At 46.0% G+C, this 11,758-nt stretch overlaps 1 protein-coding gene across 1 annotated transcript in view; it reads left to right on the plus strand.

The window, feature by feature from the left end:
• Positions 1 to 5,788, plus strand: part of LRRC40 (leucine rich repeat containing 40) — a 354,024-nt gene extending 348,236 nt beyond the window's left edge. Inside the window, exons 14-15 of the mRNA XM_085602291.1 lie at positions 3,257 to 3,442; positions 5,418 to 5,788. Coding sequence (XP_085458417.1) covers positions 3,257 to 3,442; positions 5,418 to 5,523 — 292 coding nt within the window. The 3' untranslated portion in view covers positions 5,524 to 5,788. The remainder of the gene's footprint in view (positions 1 to 3,256; positions 3,443 to 5,417) is intronic.
• The last annotated feature ends 5,970 nt before the right edge of the window (positions 5,789 to 11,758 follow it).

An 11,758-nucleotide genomic window follows, 5' to 3' on the forward strand; every position in this document is an offset into this window, starting at 1 on the left:
AGCAATCGGTCTGTGATTTCAGAGTGAATCTGAAGAACTTGTCCCTGAAAGTGTGTGGCCAAGAAGATTGCCACCCTGGCTTTCTTCCCAAGGCCAGAAAAGAAGTACTGTGTATCAAACCATTTAGATTTCAGTCTGCCCCAGTCACATTGGAGTAGGTAAGTTTCTTATTGAAGACATATATCACTTTGGGAGTCTTTTATCAAGATCAGTAGCGCAAAGCGCTTCGCTGGGGCATTAAGCCCCCAGACAATAAGACTCAGAATCTTCCTCATAGTTAAAGGGAGGGTAGAGTGGCTAGTCAAGCCAGAAACAAGGCCATGGCAAAAGAGACTCTCTCAGCGGTCGGGCGGCTTCGAGTGACTGGTGGTGAATTCAACACAAACAGTGGCTTGGAGCATCCTAAGAGTTGGGGGCCAGTGAAACAGGAGATAAACATTTCAACTTGTATAATCCAATATGCTACACATTGAGGGTTCATGTCTCTTGCGAGAGTCCGGATCGGAGATTGAGGGGGAACACACGAACCCCGCTGCATCCAGGGAAAGTCGAATTTAAATCTCCAGTTTGCCAGGGGGGTGTGAATCTGAAACTGGACAGGCCTTGCTCACCAGTGTGGAGGTAGCCCGTCTCCCCAGACACAGGGTGAGCGAGTTACTTCCATGAAGGGTGGATCTCTCTCCCACAGGCAACAGGAGATCTTTTCATTCTGTGGCAGAGCCCGGAGACAGCTTGCTCTGCGTGAGATGCTGCAGCAAGGCTGAGCGCTGCCTCAGGCCCTCAGTGCCTAACAGTTTACTGGCCTTCTTCCGGGTGCAGTGACACCATCATCTTGCAATAAAAGATGGTGGCGAGTGGGACTGTTGCTGCTGCGTTAACTTCAGATCAGGTTTCTCCTGTTCTAGTCCCAAAAGTAGTGAGGCCTTTTCCAGAGTGCAAACTGCGTGCGTTTCCCCATTCCATACAAAAATAAGGCAGAACGGGTGGCCCCACTTGTAGCAAATTCCCTTTTCTCAGAGGAATGTGGTTACCGTTTTCAGGGCTCTGCATCTTTGGATTGTGATAAGTGACAAGTCCTGGTAGATCCACATTTGCACACCTTCGTATGTGATGGCAGCTTTCTCTTACTGGAGTCATTATCATTTCCTCCTGGGGATGGTTGTGAAGGCATGTTAGTATGTCTTTGGGAGGCCATGGGGTCCTAGAGGGGCGGCTAGCCCTGTGGATGCAGTCCAAAATAAGATCCTTATCTGTCAGTTTTGGGACTATATGGTGAAAAAGGCAGAGGACATATTCCTGTAGGCGGCCGGCATCTACCTGCAGAGTGACCCCCTTTATACGGATGTTGGATCTCAGGAACTGTTCTCCAAGTCTTCTGAATGGTAGTTGAGATCTGCATTTTGGTCTTGTAGCTTTAAGATTTGGCGTCCGCTTGCTTCTAGTTCCTCCTCTCAGGCGTTGTTTCCTTGCTCCAGTGTGTCGATTCGTTGGCCCAGTTCCCTCATTTCTCAACTAATTTCCTTGATGTCTCCAGCTACCTCTTGTTTCTGGGTCACTATATCCTCTCATAGCGTTAGGAGAGTTTCCATGAAACCTCAGGTCACAGAAGAGTAATCTTCTGTGTACTTCTTTTGAAGATCATCCTGTGCGCAGCGCATGGGGGGGTTAAGGGTCCTTCATGACACCCCCCTGTTTTGCTGCAGACTTCAATAGCGGGTCCTTAATGGACGTGTCCCTCTTGCCACGTTGGGTTTTTATTTCTATTGGATGGCATCTCACACCTCTTGGCTGCTCTGGGGGCCTGCAGGGCGTAGGGGCTCCCCCTATTGCAGTCCCGTCCCCCAGGTCTCCTCCAACTTCAATACCCAGCCGGCTGAGTGTCAGTGGCAGCACCTCCTGACTGTAGAGCAGGCACAGAGCTCCCTTAAGCGAATCCCAGGCCACATCTGATCTTCCAAGTGGCCCTGCCTCCTCACCCTTTCTGGACTTCCCAGGCAACTGCCGCTGTATACCAGGCACTCTACCTCAGCCAGGCTTCCACCACCGTAGAGGCGAGTGTACTGCGTCATAGCCAACCACCATACAACTATTGCTTCACATCCAACTCTTTATCATTCATGGGGCGATGCATCCACTCACCCACTGTGGCCAATTGTGGTTCACCGGTATCTCCGTGTCCAGTACCAGTTTGCTCGTGACCCCGCAGGTCGCCACCCCCACTGGTCGGGAGTCTATGGGAGACGACAGGCCCCCGTGAAGCACGGTGCAGACTCTGTCCGTCCGGTGGTAGGGGGCGCATGCTCCTTTTCCGGCCTCCCTAGGGGTTCAAAGCACCGCTGGAAACCAAGAACACGGCCTCCCAGACACTCCAGTCAGTCGGGTGGGGTGAGGTCTCCTCAAGGGGACATCGTTCCCTGGGCCGGCTTCACTGCGCACGGAGGCTCGTAGCATAGTCCAGGCAGGTCATACAGCCCCCATAACAGTCCTCGCCAATCGATTTCTGCCAGCAAGGGGGGGGGGGGGGAGGGGGGGGCGGGACCTGAGTCAGCAGGTTCCCGTAGCAATCAGGCTGCAGTCTCTCGGCCTCCGCTCACTTTCATGCAGTCCTCCAACACCTAGGTGCCCACAGGAGAGCCAGGTCTCTCCTGCAGGCCAGACGAAATGGGCACCTCCACAAGGGCGGGCTCTCCTACTGGGGCTCACCATAACCCCCCCCCCCCCCCAGGTCTTCAGAGGCCAGTAGGGTAGCACGCCAACTCCCACTGACCGTATCTCGTCATGCAGCTCCTCCGCATCGGCGAAAACGGCCCGTGACGCTTACGGACCTATTAGTGTGGCAGACCTACGAAGGTCAGCTCTTAAACGGGCGCCATCTTGGACACGCCCCAGTTTTACGGTTTTCATTTTCTCTAAGAAAACTTTTGACATGGCATTTTTCCAGTAGCATTTTATAATCTGGCATAGTATTACATTGTATGTATTCAGTTTTATTCCAGTAATTATCAGACTGTAAATGAATTAGCGGATAAAACATTACATTCTTGGTTCAATTTCAAGGCATAAACTGTCAAAATAAATTGAAGTTATGAAATTCTTTAAGAACATTTGATCTTTGACAATGTCTTAGAGCAGGATTGTTTTTCTCTTAATTGATATAGCTTCTAGTAGTGGCCTGAATGACGGAGTACTACAGTTTGTTCAAATGTTTTTATTCTGGGTGATTACTTCTTTTTGACAGATGTTTTCTTTTTTAAAGGTTTAAAACCTTTCCTGACGTTCTTTATCGAATTTCTACTCTTGACACCATCCTGTTCAGCAACAATCACATTGGATCTGTGGATCCTTTGCAACTTAAAAAGATGCCAAACCTTACCACTTTAGATCTACAAAATAATGACCTTCTCCAAGTCCCTCCTGAACTGGGAAACTGTGAAAACCTCAGGTGAGTGAGGGCCTCTAATTTGCCAAGGTTTTTTGTGTTGTATGTTTAACATGCTCTATTCAATTCTACAACATGCAGTGAGGAACACAATTAGATTGTAGTGGGGAAGATTAAAGTCCTGTATGCAAGTGGCCTCGAACGATTTAACAAGCTCAGTACTTAAACTTTATTGGAGCTAATGAAAAAGATGCATTAGATAGCCTAACACAGTTCACTGCAGCTAAAGAGATAGAAAATTAATATAGACAAAGAATATTCTAAAAATAATAGGAATGTATTCATAGACACTAAATTCTATTAGTGGAATAAAGAGCAAAGTGTGTGTGGCTTGGCTTAAGATATGGTGGTCGAGACGTAGCAGAAGAGCTTCTTTGCGGTCACTCTGTAATGATAGACAGGAAGTATCCCTGTAGATATGGGCACCTAGTAAAGGAGGAGGTAGGAAGAAGAGACTGTGAGAAGTCCAGAAGCAGAAAGAACAACTCTGACATCACACAGCTCAAGGAACCAGACTGTAAAGGTTAAGGCTATGCAGGTCCCAAGATAGTTACTGGGCAACCTAATTGAATTGAGGGATTGCAGTGCGATAACTGCATTTGCTCTATGGCTTGATGCTAGCAGACTCTGGAGAAACACTAAGCTTGAAGGTAGTTCATGACACAGAAAAGACATTCTGAGGTCAGGCTCAGTGACCAGGCAGAAGGTATGTCCTTGCAGAAGGAAGCTAGGCAGCAATAAGGAGCGTGACGACCAAGCAAAGCAGAGTGGACAGCATAGCTTACTGCTGACAACTTTCGAAAGGAAACCAGGAGCGTTGTTCTAGCTCATGCAGTCAACCAGAATATCATTAATTTCCCCACTTGGCCCTTACTGTCAGAGCGTCAAATGGGCCACGGTTAACATAGGCCAGGGCAAAGAGGAGATAATTGACCTGAGATAAGGCCTGAGGTTGCAGAAGCTATACTTAGGATGAGGACAATGGATGGACAAAAAAGCAGAAAGAGGCCTTGAAGCAGATACACTAAATCAGCGGCGAAACCTGTCTGGAAAGAAGGACTGGTTAATACTCGGCTGCTGATCAGGATCCCACAATGGAAAGCATGTGGACTCACAATGGAAGCTTGGTCTTCATGTAGATGGAAATGCAGGGTGTGTGTAAATGCAGGAGAGGCTAGATAGAGCATCAGTGAGGAACAGTTAAAAGGCTCGCCATGGAAATGTCTTTGGAAGGGACTATCCAAGACTATTTGTGCACAATCATGTACCCCTATAGTGGGGATTTGTAGCATTGACATGACACAGACATAATTGAGTTGAAGGGAGTTTCTTACCAAGTTATGGTAGTTCTACTAATCGGGTTGTTCTTGGTGGGTTGAGCATGTGGGAGGTATGATGCAGTATGTCACCGAAAACATGTTTAAAAAACAGTGAGAAATGTATTGAAAAAAAACAATGAAAGAGAAGTTAGAGCTTTGATATATAACCTAAACACCTCCGAACGTGGCCAGTTATGGGTTCTTGTGCTAAGCATTTCTCACTCCCAGTGTACTGCCGATGACCTTACACATGTCACAGATGACCTTACAGATTACTTCATTTATGACGTCACTGTTGGCATTACATCACCTCAACAAACTATAGTTTGGATGACAGTCAAAACTGCTCTTTTTTGTTTCAGAAAAATCGTGCAAGCATTACGTATTGCCAAGTTTGAAGGGTTTAAGCATTTTTTTTTTTTTTTGCAAAGATGTAAATTTGATCTCTCTCTCTCTCTCTCTCGATCTCTCTCTCTCTCTCTCTCTCTCGATCTCTCTCTCTCTCTCTCTCTCTCGCTCTCTCTCTCTCTCTCTCTCGCCGAATAATCATTACACATGGCAAATAAATGTATTAAATCATGACATGAACATAAATTAAAACAGGTCACATGATATCCTTATAGGAAGTTCATTAAGTAGGTTTTCCTTTTTCTTCATAGGTCCCTTAATCTGGAAGGAAATCCTTTCCGTAATCCCCGGGCAGCTATTCTGGCAAAAGGAACAGCAGCTGTGCTAGAATATCTAAGAAGTCGCATTCCAACGTAAAGGCAGATGTGCATTAATTTGTCTAATTCCGCATGTATGGAGTAGCACTTATGGAGCAAAGGATAAAGGAATTCGCCATGCATTTAGTTTTTCATGAAAAGAGACTGTTATTATCACGTAAAAATGTCATCAGTTTACACTGCCTTTAATACAAACTTTTCTTTTCACAATGTCCAATTTGCAATGAATGTCCTACAAATTACCGATGTATTGTCTTACATTTTTTTACTGAATTCAGTCGGCATTAAAATATTTTCATATCTCACATTAATCAGAGTGATTACTTATTTTTTGGGTGTGTTTCTGCCCTTCATGGGTTGAACAAGAAAAGAGAGGACTAGTGCATAACGTTTTACTGATGCCAAACCTACTTTAACCTGAGATCTGTATTTCAGTAAGGAATGAGGTTAGTTATTTTTAAGCTTAAGTCCGCATTCACATTCGGGGGCTACGATTGTCTGAATGAGTGAGGGGGACAGGAAGAGAATTTCATATATCTAGTAAAAGGGCTTAAAATGCAGCTCCACTTTTGAAGGCTTCAAGGAGATTGTACCGGAATCCAGCAGGATCTATAATTTTCACCAACGTGACTCTGAAATTTCTTAACTGAAATCTGTTGTACTCTAGTGATCCATTTTCTGTCTCCATTGCATTTTAAGTGGGGTTTTTTTGGGAGGAAGTTTTTAACTTGTACTTTGTACTGTTCTGTTATTAGGATGGAGAAAGGCAAGAGAACAGAAGGAGGGGTGTGGAAAAACAGCGTCCTTCTTAAAAGGATACATGCTTAATATTTTGGGATATTCATCAGAGAGCTACATGTAAGATGCAGCAGGATTTCGCATGATTTGCAGAAGGCTAGAGCCCACAGTGCCTGGTAATTCTTGTGGATCTTTAGCCTAGGAAGTGTGCACATCCACGTATACCTACTATAGCAAGGTGCCTCCTGTACAGTTTGGTTTGATGGGGGGTCCCCACTCTATAAAAGAACCAGCATTTAGGTCTCGCATTTGCGAGAGTTTAAGGTATTGGCATTGTATATGACAATGTCTTTTATTTCTAAGTTTCGAAAACGAACACACATAAAAGCCATTGCCATTTACAATGCCAATAGTTCAAACTCTACCAAATGAGATACCTATTTTTTTTGCAAATACTTTTATCTTTTTGTAGGCATGGGAGATTAAGTGATTGGCCCAGAATCACAGGACACTGAGCTGATTACAAGACTCAAACCTGGTTACCCAGCTCTAAAGTCGTCTGCTCTGGCTAGAATTATCCTTCATTCTGCCAGCGAGCTAGGCAACGCTGGAAGTCAGCCGTGAGTTCTCTACATTTTTAGTCCTCAATAAAAGCTCGAAACCAAAGAGGAAGGTGTACCAGCAAAAGGTCCAAGTTCAAAATGAAGTCCTTTATATTTCCTTTATTCTTGTAATAAAAATGTGTGATAAAACCTCAGCCAACGCGTTTCGTTCTTAACACAAGAACTTCTTCAGGGCAAAGTGGAGTCTTTGTAGCCATCAACAAAGATCGTAAAGTGTAAGTAGTCCCATAAATATTCCTTAGACAAATTGTAGGTACGATAATCAGAAATAACGGTGATGGTCACCAAAAGGTAAGTTTAACTTGACAGGTACGTTTTGGTCATCTCCCAAAGATTCTCATTGATTCACTCCATGATGAGAGTACACAAACCCATAGAACGGGATCCAAAAATCTAGGAAGTCCTGTGGCACCAACCAGCAGCTCGATAAGTGACGGTAACCGTGGAAGACCCACAACCAACGTTCCCTCCAATTTATTTCCTTTGTGTGCGGTAGTGTAAGGTCTCTGAGCGCTGCAACCAAGACTATGTGCGCGTGGGGGTGCAGCGCCAAATATCATTCCAAACTTTTGCTTAAAAAAGTGAAAAGACAGTGCATTTCCACACATGCAGCGCCACATGAATGGTCTTAAAGCAGGTTTTCAATTTAGATACACATGCCATGACATGAATTGGTTACACATTTGCACTTTCCTTACATTTAAATTATGACATTTTTAAATTCTGACCATATTTGTCTACATTTTCTTTCAAAAGCAATGTTTCTATATTTTAGTAGCAGATCTCAGTGAACTACCGTTCACAGAATGTGAACATTCTGCTTCTAGTGCCCTGTGGACCACAGTTCCCAGAATCCCGAGTGCAGAAACCCTCAGCCTCCAGTGTCAAAGAGCTTATCAATTCACAGGCTAGGAGATTGCCAGGTGTGCCCAGACGTGAGTCCAGTGCTCTCCATGCCACTGGAGTCCAGCTATCCTGGCTGATGAGAGCTGAAAGCCCGAAACCGGTGATGGGATGCTTGTTTCCAGTCCAGGGAGGACCTGGCCTGGCAGTTCGGGCTGGACTGTTCCCATTGGGCGCAGGGTCAAGACTGATTTGCATATGGCTGGGTCCAAACTGGAATGGCATGGGGAGCAAAAAAACAATGGATTTAGGCCCAGATCTCTGTACTGGGGTGAATGTATGACATTGTTCTGCATTCTGTCCATCAATTGTTCTTTTTGCATTTGTCACCCCGAGTGGGACGGGTATGCTCAGACGTGAGTCCCGTGCTCTCCATGTCACTGGAGTCAAGCTATCCTGGCTGATGAGGGCTGAAAGCCCGAAACCGGTCCTAGGATGCTTGTTTCCAGTCCAGGGAGGATCTGGCCTGGCCGTTCGGGCTGGACTGTTCCCATTGGGCGCAGGGTCAAGACTGATTTGCATATGGCTGGGTCCGAACCGGAATGGCATGGGGAGCAAAAAAACAATGGATTTAGGCCCAGATCTCTGTACTGGGGTGAATGTATGACATTGTTCTGCATTCTGTCCATCAATTGTTCTTTTTGCACTTTAATTAGTGGACAGCATATACCAGGCCACCTTCTCACATTGGTGTGCAGAGGTTGGGATTCAAGCTTGCTATTGTTTTACCAGATAAATATCATTGAGTGATTAACTGATAACCACTAAGTATTAGGCACGTATAATACATCAAGATTTGAATAAGTAAGTTTTACTGAACTTGGAGTTGGGCAAGTCAAGGGTCTAGCACACCCTTTCTCCAAAAAAGAGAGTTTAGTCTCCACTAGGTCAGGTAGGTGCCTACACCACATAACACTAGTATGTCTTCTACAGAAGAAGCCAGTGGCTCTCTGCCAACTAGGTACAATGGCCTCTTATTTCAAGAATTGAAACCCGTTTGTGTGTCTAGGAAGTCGAGGACAGGGAGAAGTGCAAACACCCAATGTCTCATTGAGATTTTGCTCTTGGATGACCTTAGGAAGACCCCAGGGTCTGAAGAGGAAGATAGAGTGGGAGGGGCAGGGAATGAGGAAAGACCAGGAAGTGAAGCTTTCTTTGACCTGGACTCAAACCCTGACCAGGAGGGTCAAAATGATTCTAACTGGGACAACATAGATCTTCCTTTAGGTGGGGGAGAAGACCCCAGTGGCCCGCTCTTTACTCCACCAGAAAGAGTACAGAGTTTACCAAGGAGATCCAGATCTCCCTCTGTAGAATCTTGACACTCAGGAACTTCTGTAGGGACTTCCATATCAAATAAGAGTGAATCCTCTTATGATAGACAGTGCCTACTTATGGAGCTTGAGAAAATCCAGCTTAGGCTCAAGAAGGAGCAGTTGGCCCTAGTCAGGGAATCCCTAGAGCTCCAGAGGGCTACAAAGAGATTGAGACTAGAGTCCCATGGTGGCGGCAACAGTGTCCCTATGGTTAAGGAGTATACTCATGATCATAGGAACATGAACAAGATAGCCTCTCCCTACCAGAGTGGGGATGACATCCACAAATGGATAACTGCACTAGAGAGGGCCTGTAGAGTACAGAGGGTCCCTCAGGAGTAGTGGCAGCTATCTTGTGGCTCTCCTTTGCTGACAAAAGTAGAGATAAGCTCCTCGCTGTAAGAGAAGAGGATGCTGACAATTATTCAGTCTTGAAGAGTGCTCTCATTGATGAGTTTGGCTTAACCACTGAACAGAACAGGATTAAGTTCAGAGACGCTCAGAAGACATAGACTCAGGACTGGGTAGACTTTGTAGATTTTGCTACTAAGGCTCTGGAAGGCTGGTTACTTGGCAGTAAAGTGAATGATTTTAAAGGATTGTACAATTTAATTATGAGGGAGCAGATCCTTCATAATTGCCATGATCAGTTGTTGCATCAGTACCTGGTTGATTCTGATCAAGATTTGGGAAAGAAGGCAGACAAATGGGTCAGAACCAAGGTGAAGCAGAAAGCTCAGAACCAAAGTAGTGACCAGAAGTCTTCACAAGGGCCCGAAAAACCTGCATCTGGAGGGGAGTCACAATCTAACAAGGTAAAAGGCAACACGACACCTTGGTGTCATATTTGTAAAGAGAAGACCCATTGGACAAAAGATGCAAATTGTCCAAGGGCCAAGGATTCTACTCCTACCACCATTACCCCTAAGGCAACTGCCCCCCCAACCCCAACAGTTTCAAGTGGTGGTACACAGAACAAGGTGATCGTGGGGTCAATCTTGGGATCTGAGATGGATTCTGGCCTAGTCAGAATTTCAACTCGGGCTGTTTTGGTCTGTGATGGAGGCATGGCTATTGCCTCCTTATTTGTCAGTCCCAGTAATCTGGGCAAGTACAGACAACAGCCTTTAATCAATGGTAAGGAGGCCATGGCATACAGGGACACAGGTGCAAGGGTCACAATGGTGACAAAAGATCTTGTGGACCCTGAACAGATGATACTTGGTGAGATGTACCAAGTGACCAATGCAAGCAATGTCAGGACAGATCATTCCTTGGCAGTTGTGAATTCCAGCTAGGGAGGGGTAACTGTCCCAATGAAGATTGTGGTTGGCACAGACCTCCCTGTGGAATGCTTGTCAGGCAATGATTTGGAGACTTCAGCTTGGGCTGAAGTGGAACTCAGGACACACGATGACATGTTGGGCATCTCTTCATCTGTGTTTGCTGTGACTAGGTCACAGGCAAAAATGTCTTCCACTGAACAAGCCCTGGATCCTGGAATAATGCACCAGGTGCCTTCCAAGAGAAGGAGCCGTAGGAGTAGGGCAGTGTCTTCCCTCTTGCCTCAGAGTGAGGATCAGTCTCCTGAGGGAGATGATCTTCGTCCCAGTGAAGGAACTGTCTCAGAGAAACTTGAACCTGATCAGGTTGAGTTATTGGGGACAGGGTGCCCTACCAGGGCAGATCTGAGCCAGGAGCAGCTGAGCTGGCACTCTCTTGAACTCCTTAGGCAACAAGCTGCTGCTGAGGCTGCTGGTAGTGCCAGTGGATCCCACAGGATCTACTGGGATGATGGACTTCTATATTCAGAGGGTAGAGACCCCAAGCCTGGTGCTACCAGGAGGTTGTTTATACCTCTGAGGTTTAGAGGCTTCCTATTAACACTGGCACATGACATCCCATTAGCAGGACACGTAGGTCAAAGTAAGACCTGGGACAGGCTTGTCCCTCACTTTCACTGGCCTCACATGTAAGAGGACACAAAGGAGTTTTGTCGCTCCTGTACTACTTGCCAATCCAGTGGTAAGGCAGGTAGTACTAAAAAGGCCCCCCTAATACCACTACCAGTGGTGGGGGTTCCCTTTTGATAGGTTTGGGATTGACATTGTTGGTCCCATGGATCCTCCAGCTGCATCTGGGCACAGATTTATACTAGTGGTGGTGGACCATGCCACTAGGTATCCAGAGGCAATTCCCCTTAGGACTACCACAGCTCCTGTTGTGGCTAGGGCCCTCCTGGAAATCCTTTACAGAGTGGGTTTCCCTAAGGAGGTGGTATCAGACAGAGATGCAAACTTTGTCTGGTTATCTTACTGCTATGTGGAAGGAGTGTGGCGTGAACTACAAATTCACCACACCCTATCATCCACAATGCAATGGGTTAGTTGAGACATTCAACAAAACCCTCAAGGTCATGATAAAAGGTTTCCCTGAAAAGCTTAGGCTAGATGGAATATCCTTTTGTCCTGCCGTCTCTTTGCCTACAGAGAGGTTCCTCAGAAGGGGGTTGGCTACAGCCCTTTTGAACTTCTGTTTGGACATCCAGTTAGGGGTCCCTTGTATTTAGTTAGAGGGATGGGAGTTACCCCTCAAACCACCTGAACAAGACCTAGTGGACTATGTACTTGGTCTCCGCTCCAGGATGGCTGAGTACATGAAGAAGGCATCCAAAAACCTTGAGGCTAGTCGGGAA

Source organism: Triturus cristatus, chromosome 4_2, assembly GCF_964204655.1.
Source record: "Triturus cristatus chromosome 4_2, aTriCri1.1, whole genome shotgun sequence".
In the NCBI taxonomy this organism is placed as follows: domain Eukaryota; kingdom Metazoa; phylum Chordata; class Amphibia; order Caudata; family Salamandridae; genus Triturus; species Triturus cristatus.